This window comes from Pipra filicauda, unplaced genomic scaffold (assembly GCF_003945595.2).
Source record: "Pipra filicauda isolate LSUMZ 115617 unplaced genomic scaffold, ASM394559v2 scaffold129_size2064235_pilon, whole genome shotgun sequence".
Lineage (NCBI taxonomy): Eukaryota > Metazoa > Chordata > Aves > Passeriformes > Pipridae > Pipra > Pipra filicauda.
The window spans coordinates 1,718,471-1,730,010 of NW_024103762.1; the positions used below are offsets into that span (position 1 = coordinate 1,718,471).

The 11,540-nt window shown below is 42.6% G+C and overlaps 1 protein-coding gene across 1 annotated transcript in view; it reads left to right on the plus strand.

Moving 5' to 3' along the window:
• The first annotated feature begins 10,792 nt into the window (after nucleotides 1-10,792).
• Nucleotides 10,793-11,540, plus strand: part of BAIAP2L1 (BAR/IMD domain containing adaptor protein 2 like 1) — a 34,964-nt gene continuing 34,216 nt past the window's right edge. Inside the window, exon 1 of the mRNA XM_027726188.2 lies at nucleotides 10,793-10,947. Coding sequence (XP_027581989.1) covers nucleotides 10,897-10,947 — 51 coding nt within the window. The 5' untranslated portion in view covers nucleotides 10,793-10,896. The remainder of the gene's footprint in view (nucleotides 10,948-11,540) is intronic.

Consider the following 11,540-nt stretch of genomic DNA (forward strand, 5'->3'; position numbering starts at 1 on the left):
ACAGCTTCCTTGGTCAAGATTCTGGGAACTTCCTGTCATCCACTGGTTGCTGTGTTATATGAAGCTCCTCTGGAATCACATTTTCACACTAGTTCCTTCAATGAAAGACTGAATTCTATCACCTGCTCCATCACTGGCTGCATTTGGTTATTATTCTCACTTTCTTTGCAATAACTGCACTTAAGATGAACCAACTTGACGTTCCCAAGAGCAACTTCTGCTACAAGTCAGGCAATAGCTTAAGTTTCTGTCTCATTTTAGAAACTGTGTGATAGCACAGCACTTGTAACCTCAATCCCAAAGTAATAACATGATTGCACCGACCTCTGATGATTACTTTTAATTTATATACAGTTTAGTCCTTTTTCACCTTCTGGTCTTGTTTAAGAACATAACAACACAGCAACCTTGACAAAATTGGAATCAACTGTTAATTAGTATTCCCTGTAATGGAGATGAAAGCCAAGGCATTCTGACTAAGAGGATGCCACACAAGGCATTCTGACTAAGAGGATACTGCACTTATTACATTAAGCTATATATAACTGCATCAAATGGAATTTTTAAGCATTTTAACTTGAGCATTTTATGCGTTAGTAATTCACTTAATTATTTTCTCTAGAGAACAAGTGGTATAATATCGTGCTGATGCACAGGGAGTTATATGAATAAATCTTCAGGCATCAGGATAGGATCAGATACCCCAGAGCCTCACTTAAATCAATAAAAGCAGGAGGAAGTAGGGGGAAAGATGCTGCTTCTGGCTTGTTTCACAGCATTCTACAGCAGGTACACCGATCATGCTGGAGACCTACTTGCCTCAACTTAATGAAAATGTAACTCAAATTTTCACACTTCCATAAAAGTAAAAAGCTACCTATGTTACATTCTCATTTAAAATGCCTCTGCTGGACCTCTTGCTTCATAATAATCATGTTCTAATGAATCTGAGCTTTTAGGTCATATTATATTTCTGCAAGGTCACTACAATCTCAGAAAACAGGTGAGAATGAATCAGTGGAAAGAGTGAGAGGGTACAAAAAAGAAACTTCACCAACAATTCCCTACAGAAAAATTAATGAATGTGTCACTATTCTCTAACACATAACCTCACTAACTCAACTAAAATAGCCTCCCTTTAAAATACTTTCTGCACTGGGGCCTATTTTTATAGCCCTAAATTTGATATGGGAAATATTACATCTGTAATCAATGACTGCAGAGAGAAATTGAGATGGGAAAGAGTCATAAAATGAGCAGGAAAGGCAAGGAGTAAGGGAACATAATGTTAGAGAGCTGGAAATGGGAAACAGGACTTCTGTTAGTTTGTGTGTATGTGCTTTATTTTATACAATATTTTCATTCTATGATATTGGTAAATAGAATTTGTATCTGGGGCAGGAGAAAGTTAGAGAAATAGAATGAGACTGGCACAAAATTTGCAATGAAAAAGCTGCTCAGAATTTGAAGTGCACCTGACCCAGCTGTACCTGCTGCTACAGGTGGGTGGCACCCAGGGAGTTCCATCTCCAGACCTGGAACTCCACCACAGCTCTGCTAAAATCTGGATCACACTGTGAGTCAGAGCAGCATTAACATCAAACAGAATTCGAGCTACAGCACTGCCCTAATTCATGTGCTCCTACCCACTTTCTTGGTGGACTGTGTTGGCAGCTGAGACTAACTCAGAAGCAAAACCAAATTTCCAACTCTTGTTTTGCTCAGAAATTTCAACTGATTAGAGAAAAGTTTACATTAAGGTGCTCTGGTGGATGTCTGTTATCAAGTGATTCCTCCTATGTGAGTGGGCTTCCTACTTAGCCACTGTCTGCCTTTTCAACTACTCTGTGCTGCTGCTGAAGAAGGGATGTGAAGAGCTCATAAAATATTATACATTTTTACATTAACTCATTAATATTACCCAAACAGCACAGACTGTTGGCTGCACTTAGCGAGCTGAATATTTGTGAATATTTTAGGAAAAATATCCAGCTGCTAGCTGGTGAATCACAACAAAAAAAATGCTCACATCTCTAAAAAGTTATCCATCAATGTGAGTAATGCGTGGTTTTAAATTCCCAGTCACACAGCCCATTTGTCCTGGTCATTTTGATGTCATTCCTGACGTGATGCTACGTAACCACCACAGTTCTCTTGAGGTTGTGGAAAGTTCCCCACAACAAAAGAATATCAAGAGAAAGTAACTGTGGTTTTTTCCCTCCCTGCCTGCAGTTATTGCAGTGACCAGTTTCATTGTTGCTACTAATGAAGGTGTTCATGATCTCCTTGTCCATTTGCCACAACACTGCCTGTCTTTCACCTTTCTGTTTTCTGTGAGTATAGATTTTGGTCCTTCAATGTCAAGGATGCTTTTATTCTTTTTATAGTCGTTATTCCACTATGAATACATATCACCCATCATAAACCAGGATTTCAGCCCTCTCCTCAGTACTGACAATGTTGTCATCGTGGCACTGTTACAGCTCTCATCTTACCTGTGTAATTTTTGCCTGAAGTGCCATCCATGGGTATAGACAGACCTAAACTGGTTACAGTGCCCACAGCTCTCACAGTAAAGCAGTTCTGCTGCTGAAAGGCTTTAGATAAAAAAGTTTGGGGAAAAGAGGTTATGAATATTCTCCTGCAGTGCTGAAGAAGAACTACTTGTATTGATATTTTCATCAGTAGTATTCATGCTGCACACCATCTCATCCCTTAGTAATTTCCAGAAAAATCAACACAACAGGTTAATACTTGTGGTGTTACTTGAAGAGTTAGTCGTGAAGCTGAGAATTAAAACGGACTAGAGGTGCAGGACTTCTTGAAAGAAAGACCCAGCTGCTCACAGTGAGGATTTTGAAGGATTCAGAAATTGTAGGAGAGAGATGAACCATCTGTTCTGTCATCTGGGGGAGGAAGGGGACTTAGGATACTGATCTAGAATAAACTCATAGTACAATATTACATCTTTTCTGGGTATTCCAAAAAAGGAGACAATCTTAATTGTCCTTTTTTTTAATTCATTACTATGTATGGTGATACTCTTGGTTCAACCTTTTGTCTTGGTCTGTAAAGACTATACACAGAACACCCAAAAGCAGAACTAGATGACCAGAACTCTGATGACTTTTCACACTTAAAAGCATAAAACCAATGTCATATTTCTGATCTTCTAAAAATTTCAGATCCAAACTGATACCTGAATTTTGCAGCTTAGGCCCTTGCCTCCATTGTAAAGAGGGAGTTTGAGTGGGTTTTCACTATTGTTCTTTTGATTTACTTTTAGTTGCTAAGCAGTGTTACAATAGTAACAAATGTGGGCAGAGATATAAAACTTTATATAACGCTTTAGCTGCAAGTACGTGTGTTCCATGATACTAATGAAAAACAGGTTGACAAAGAAATTCCATCTACACAGCACAACCAATAGATGGATGAAGAGCATCTAATACAAATGAGTCATGCACAACAGCAAACTCCCAATATTTTAGGAGTCAAAGGAGAAGGAAATATTATCAAATTGTTTCACAAATCCTGTCAGTGCAAGAGTTTCCTGAGTAATTGTTTTCTCTTTTAAAAGTTCACATTATTCAAAGTTTACCAAAACTCAAGGGAATAAAAATGAAAGCTGGGCTTCACTAAATTAAATCAAAAACTCACATTCAATCAAATTCTGTCCTAAATTTAGGAGGAAAACATCAGTCTCGTGGTCAAAAGAAGATCCACTCCATCCCTTCTTTCCTAGTTTGGACAAGCAGTATTGTACAGGCTTTGTATATGAACAAGAACCTTTAACATATCATTTAACATTTCTAAATTTAACATTTAGAAACCCCGAAGTTATCTTGATATTCAATTCAATGTATTCTAGAATGGAGCAGCAGTAATATGCAGCATAGACCAATTTGATATATCACCTGCATCCAGAAACTAGGTTCTCTGCTTCCAGGACAGTTAGTTCTAAAATATCCCCACAAACATCTGAAACTGAAATTATAGTCCTTTATGTGCAGAAGACAAAAGAGCAGTAAAAGGCTTCCTCCTCAGAAGCCATACAACTGAGCAGCTGCACTGTCTGTATTGAATCACAACCTAATCAATTCTTACCTAGTAAGTTCCCTATAACTCTGGCTTAATAACATGGAAGAATTATGCCTTAGAACCCCACTGAAAGTCAGTGCCCACTGTATCATTGTCAGAAGCCAAGTGCTTTCTTCTCTTCACATGTCAGGTCAGGATGACAAATAAACTCCTTAGCTCACTCCTAGATCCCAGTCCTCTTGGTCACCTACAAAACACACGACACTTTACATTCAGGATCTCCTTTGCTGCTACCTTACCCTTCAAATGAAATTTGAGCTGCACCCTGAGAAAAGCTCACTCCAAGGAGCTGCTTAAAGGCCAAACATGTCCAGCCACACCAGATCCAGCTGCCCCCAGTCACCCTCTGCTGGAAGACCTCAATGTGCCCTCTGGCTCTTACACCCTCTGCAGAGCCCCAGGGCACACACCAAGTACCTGCATTGTCATTCCATGCAAATGCCACAGGAAGGCTACAACACAGCCCTGGGATTAGTTCAGGCACTTAGAACAGAAAAACCAAACCAAAGTGCTGGTTAAGGGCTCCCAGCCCAGGGTGGAGCCCAGCAGTGACCCAAACCAAGTGCTGGCCAGCATGGATGCAGCCAGCATGTCCTGGAGCAAACCCACCGGGAGCCAGGTGGATTTGAGCCACCTCACACCACTTTGCCTCCGGGCTGAGAATCTCTCCTTGTGATACAGCCCACATATTTTATTTTTGAATGGAAAGCTGAGCAGAAGTGACGAATGTCAAGCCAAGCTCTTTCAGGAAATTCATAGGAACTGAACTGACTTCAGTGAAACCAATTAATCAGGAGCCAAAAGCCACCTGGGATCACTCTAACTTCCCTAACCATGCTACTCTCCCAATCTCTGTGTAACTGGAAGTCTAGTTTGACCCTAAAGCTATCACCTTTCAGACAGCCAGTGATTAATCAATCATCCTCTTCCTGCAAATCTCCAAGACTGCCTTTTGCCAGTCTGATCTAATCATCATCTTCCCATCCTTGCAGAACAGTCACAGCCTCCAACCACCTCCTTGCTCAAACATTTTGCAAGGTGCAGGACCTCAAGTGGAGACAGAAACTGTCAGCACCACTTTGGGCCTGCCAGGAGACACACTCAGAGCACACACCAGGCTGCACAGGCCCCTGGGACAGGCAGGATTAGAAACATCCATCACAGGCTGCACGGCTGCTCCCAGGATTTGCATCGCTCTGCATCAACCATCACTGCCCATGCATTTTCTGGAAAACACTGTATTGTCACCAGCCAGTGGGTGTGTAGAAACAAGGAGTGGGCAGCACAGCAGTGTTAGATTCTACTTCAGCAGCTTCCTAGAACAGCAACTGAACATAAGAGGAGAAGGCAGGCTCATAACAAGTCCATACAAAGAAACTTAAGTGTGGTTCCATCCAAAAATATCCATGTATGGTTTTGGAATCATATTTTTATCACCAAAAAATAGAAATGGATTACTTTTTGGGTGTCAGTACAGCTTCTAAAAAATGTCCACAACTAAATGGTAAGACAAGAAGAATATAATGTAATCGTTTTAATAGTTTATTATTTATACAATCTACCCTGAACACTTTTCTAGTAATTCTCCATGACAGCAAGGCTGCATAAAATAGAGGGGTTAATGAGCTGCAAGTTTCTTTGCAATGTGGAAATGACATTCTAGGAGTTTTGCCATTTTTAAAGTACAATCAAACTACCAGTATTATCTACTTGGTCTATCTTTTCCTAGCTGGGAAAAGGAAGAGGTAAAAATACAGCACCAAAATTTACATTTCAGTTCTCTGAAAATACTCACAGGAGTGCTGCTTTACACCTGGTGCATGTTGAGTTCCCAGCCCAGCAACAGCATCACATTCCACTTGAGGTCTTTATGTTCTACCCCATAACAAACACTGGTAATTCCTACCCTGGTTCTAATACCCACTCTACTGACATTACTAAGAGCAGCAATGTGCAGATCTATGTTTAGCTGCACACTCAGCCCCAGGCAAAACCAGTTTATCCATTTGGAGCAGTGCACACCTGTTCTTAGTTCATCCCCAGCTGACAAATTACAGAAGGGAGAATAACAAACACGCAGGTATTTAAAATATTGTGTTTTCAGCATGAGTCATAAAACCCTGGAACCTAAATGGATTAGAAGTTTATAACAGGAGTTTCACCAGGATGTTGGCTTGCTGCTAGGGCTGACTTCCAAAATAAAGTTACAGATCCCAGGGTATATTTAGGTTTCAATAATATGAACATACTAACAGCACTTACACTCTTGAGAAAAAATTCTAAGGCTGTGTCTGAGCAATATAAATGCTGTTTCATTTGCTTACCACTAATATCTATCTTGTTACATTATAAAGCACTTCGAGAAAGCCTTGTGCATACAGATGATGTGTTTCTTCTCCTCCATCGTGCATAGCTTGCTTGCCATCTAGTGGGCACAGCACGCGAATTAAAGCATCGCTACTTTCAGCAAGAAATGAGCAGTCACAAAATGTGTGGGTATAAGAGTTTTGAATTAAATATTTCAATTAACAGCAGAAAACTATTAGCACAGCTAGCAGTACTGCTTATTAGGTTCCCTCGAATGTGAAATTTTGTCTATATTCTAGGCAATCTCAAAAAAGACCTTTTAAAAAACACATTCTTCCATACTACACATTCTTTTTGAGCCTCAAAAAAAAAAAACCAAACACAATTATGAAATCGATTATATAATTCATCTTATAAATCTGCCAAAATAATTTGCAACATGAGACAATTGAGACGCAAAACACAGGCATCCAAAGCACTCATCTCCATGATAAAACCATCATCCTATTTTTAGTCTGGAGAAAGAGGAGTTAATCAAAAGCATCTTGCACTTCTTTAATTCAAAAATACAGTGAATTAATTACACGTTTAAATTGGGCATTTGATTAAGTGTCTTCCTTGACCAGAGATTGCAGTATCTTACTGACCTGTAAGTCTGAGTGACAGCTCATTTGCTTTGAAACCAGCTCAGGACAATGAACAGCGGGGAACAAAATGATTTTGTGCTTGCTTGCATCAATTAAAAAATGGTGTAAATCCTTTGAATGATCCAGAGCTGACTCAGATCAAAAGGGTCAGTAAACTTTCAGAAGTTTTATATAATTCTATCAAATGACACTTTGTGTGAGTTTTAGTGTGCATTTGTATTGTCAGTTTGAAGGGGAATAAAATACTTGAATAATTCCTTATAAGTGTCAACTGAGGACAAAAAATATCAATCAGCAAAGCAAGCTGGTAGAGTCACTTTAATTTCCTCTTCAGAAAATTTTGTTCTGACTCTGTTGTTTGACATCACTCAATAACACACCGTGTACACTTTTTTTTTCCTTAATCAAGTTAAACATCTGCTAATGACCACAGGGAATGACATAGGCCACAGCTGGCTGTATCATGCATATGTGATCACTGCTTAGCCACAATTTATGTAATTAGTTACAGTCATATTAAGCTACTCAAAACACATGTTAAAGATCTAATGATGAGCTGACATTAATGGGCCTTTCCAGCATGCTTAAACCTTTCCAAAGGTTTGAATATGTCACTGGCATGCAAACAGGACACATACAGAAAACAATCACACATCAAATCATTACTGCTTTTAAAGAAGTACTCAAAGGAATATTTCTGAGTACATACGTTTTCAAAAGCTATATCAACAATACAATTTTCTCACTACAGTCTCAGTTCTATAAGGCTGACAAGACATGGGGAAATTTTTACTGCTGCTACTCGTGTTCCAAAACTTAAATGCTGCAAGGGAGAGCTGGCCTTCTGTAGGGAATATATATAAGGACTTATTTTGAGTGAGTCCCTCCCTCGACAGCAGTTTTGCTAAATCTATGTGGCTCTGCCTTTGGCCAACGTGGAATGAACTGCTGGATCCGGGCCCAGAGCAGGCACTGCCCAGGAATACAAGCAGGAAGCCAAGTTCAGGTGCCAACAGCCTCAGTCCCAGCCCAGCCCCTGTGCCTGGCTGCTCTTGTTCATACCCACCTGCCAAGGGCCAGGAGCACCTTTTAACCATGGCAAGAGTGAGACCAGGAGACACTGAAGTCCAAGCCATCACTTTGAAACAGGGGTCTGTTGGAATTATGCATAATTACAAGTCTACAAACATTTCAGTTTGACATCAGGAAAGTGTAATGTGAGGCAGAAGGGCAGGTAATGAGGAAGGAGTTTTGTTTTCTCAATAGGCAACGTGTCACAGTCTAATATCAAAGCTCTTGTTACAACACAGAGGATGTTAGTTAAGCTAGAGGAGCTCAGCTGGATGGGTGTCTTACCTCAGGGGACAGACCCACATGAAATGTTAATAATTATTGTCTCCTATAACACTGTAGATGATTTTCTTTACTTGCCATGTTACAGGTTGTTTCAAATAGAACTTCCCATTCTGTTCCTCAACTGTTCCTTCCTGAAGATTTTCAAAATTCACCTGGATGAAGCCCTGAGCAAGCTAATGCTGAAATTAGCCCTACTCTGATGGGAGACTGGACCAGGTAAGCTACTAACCTGCCAGGTTCCCTCTAACATGAACTCAAGCAGTTATTGCTTGAGACAAAGTGAAAAGAACAGACATAATTACACAGCAGCATGGGTTCACCACCAAAGTAAGAGTATTTCCTTCTTCCTCTTTCTGGACAATGAAACTCTATATGTATTAAAAGTAAGCGTCAAAAGAAGTAATCAGACCATTCTAACTTCCTGTTGTTTGCACGCATCAGGATTGACTCCATCTAAAATACCACTAATCTTAACACAATGTAGGATCAAAAATCCCTTATTAAGAGACCAAAATATTTGTGTTTGTATTACAAGTACAAGCAGACTTTTGTTTTCTAGTGAATTTCAAAATTTATGATTTATAGCAATGGTCTGGATACTTAAAGAGCTAGACTTGCCTGTCCACATAGTTTCTTTCTGATATGCATATTTCATTAACACTTACATTGTTATTTACTATGACTGAACCTAGTGTGCCAACTGGAAACAAACACCCTGAATGCCAGGTGAGCTCCCAGAGCTCCATAGTGTTCAGAGGAAAGAGAAATGCTTTGTCCCTAACAGGAATAACACTGTCTGCTATACAGCACATTCCCAGCTCCTTTAGCAAGAATCAGGAAAGGAAAACCTATTCTACATCTTCCTTTGGGTACTTGCTTCTTCAAATTTGAATGCCAGCCTGTTAGAGAGGGAGATCCTTTCCAAGCATTGGCATATGGTAACACAAAAGCAGTGGTGCCCAGGCATGATCTGTTTCCAAAGTTGTAAAACACTCTTCAGACAAAAGACTTGTGACTCTTCTCCTCATGTTCAGGCAAACAGCCACATCACATTCTAGACAACTGATTGTATAAGCAAACACTGCTTAATGGGAACATAAATTGTAGAGTTGGGCCCAAAATAATTCATTATGCCTATAGGATAACATTATAAATTGAATTGAAAGGCAATTAATACCATACCTACCAGAAGTTTACAAAGACCTTACCTGGGGGTATGAAGTGCCATAAAATCCCCTCTCCTCCCTGAGATTTAGCTGCATTCAAGATAACACTCTAAGTGCCCACTTTTTTTCCAGGTGATAAATTGTAATTGTAATTCTAAAGGCACCTCCAATGCTCAAATGAAAACACTTTTACAGCTCTTGAAACCTGGTAACAACCTCCTCCCACCTCAGAGTCCAACATCCAGGGTTCTGTTCCAAGGCCAGTTTTCTCTGCCTGCCATGATTTTATTGCTGCAATAAAGTGAGGGAATCAGAGGGAGAGACAGAAACCAAGAGAGGGATGGCCAATGTATCAGTACAGTGATTGCATCACACATACTCAACACCAAATCTAGTTTTCAGTACCTAAGGTTATGAACTTCCCACAGGGTCCTTCAAGGTAGTGCTGGTATTACTTTATCAGAAAGATATCCCAACTAGCATACTTTAAATTAATCTCACAATCTCTGGCCAATTTATGGTCCACAAAAATTTACAACTTCCCAAAGCCTTCCTCACCAGCCCTGCTTCATGAAGGCCTCGTGAGTCAGTTCACAGAGGAAAGATGACTGGGGGCACTGTTTTATGGGTGTGTATTCGAAAGAAACAGAACACTGTAGCATGTAGCATGAAGCTCGGGCAGTGCACTGGGCCAGGAGCCGGGAGAAAGACATTGTTGCCCGTGCCTGAGGGGCTCTGAGAAACCCCCCTCATGGGAAGCTGCTGTGGAAGAGAGCAAGGGGATCATCCCTCGCCCCACCAGCATCGCTAGGGCTACACTAATTAATTCTGACAAGACTAACTAATTAATTCCTACAGAACCCTCAGTTAATTGCTGGGAGAAAAAGTTTACCTCCGACTTCCATGGGGCACCAGCAGAGCTGAAATGACCTCCACACGGCCCAGGCTGGGCTTTGGCAGCGGGGCAGGGGCTCCCGGAGAGGGAAGCTGGGAGGAGGAAGAGTAGGAGGATGGAGGAGGTGGCAGCTCAGGTAGCGGCGGGTGGGCCGTCCGGGCGATCCGCCCAGCCCAGCCCAGCCCTGCCCTGCCGTGCCCGGCGAGGCGCGGTGCGGTGATGCGATCCCGTCGCTCCCCGCCCAGCCCAGCCAGTCCTGCCGCGTCGGGAGCCGCGGCCCCGCAGGTCCCGCCCCGGCGGCGCTGCCCCGGCTGGTTCCGCAAGTTTTTGACAGTTTGTTCGCGGCCGAGGGGGAGCCGAGGCTGCCGCGGCGCTGCGCTGGGGCCGGGGCGCTCCGCAGGACCGAGCTCTGCCCGCCGGCACCATGTCCCGGGACCCCGAGGAGGTGAACAAGCTGACGGAGAACACGTACAAAGTGAGTGCGGGCCGGGGAGGGGCTCCCGCGCCCACCTTTGCCCCGGGGGCCGCGCCGGGCTCGGGGCGGCCGCGGCTCCTGGCGCGGAAACGCAGCGACCTTCTCTTTTCGTTGTTTCTCCCCCTCTCCCTGTTTCCCTCCCCGTGAGTGATCCGCCCGCCCCGGTGTGTCGGGCCGCTCGCCTTCCCCAGCCAGGGCGGGCACGGCCGCGACAGCCCCGGGACAAGGCGGGCGTTCAGACCTGTTCCTCGGTTCTCCCGAGTTCCCTCGGTGTGTTTGGGTGATAAGGCGGTTTGGTGGTTGTGGTCCCTCTGCTTGAACCGTTTCTTCACAGGGGCCACAGCCTAAAAATGGCTTAACGCTGAGTTAAGTTACTTGCCGGCGTCCCGAGCTGATAATCAGATTTACGGTGGTGCACCCAAGCACTGCCTCAAAGCACCGGCTGCTGCGGGCAGCCCCAATCGTGTCGGTAGCTTTCGAACTTTCCAAAATGCCTCGTTATTTGTAGAATTTAAAATATTTTGCTTGTGGCCACCAGATGCTTGTTTTGAACTTCTTTTCCCTATAAACGCAGTCCTTCCAAAACACATCAA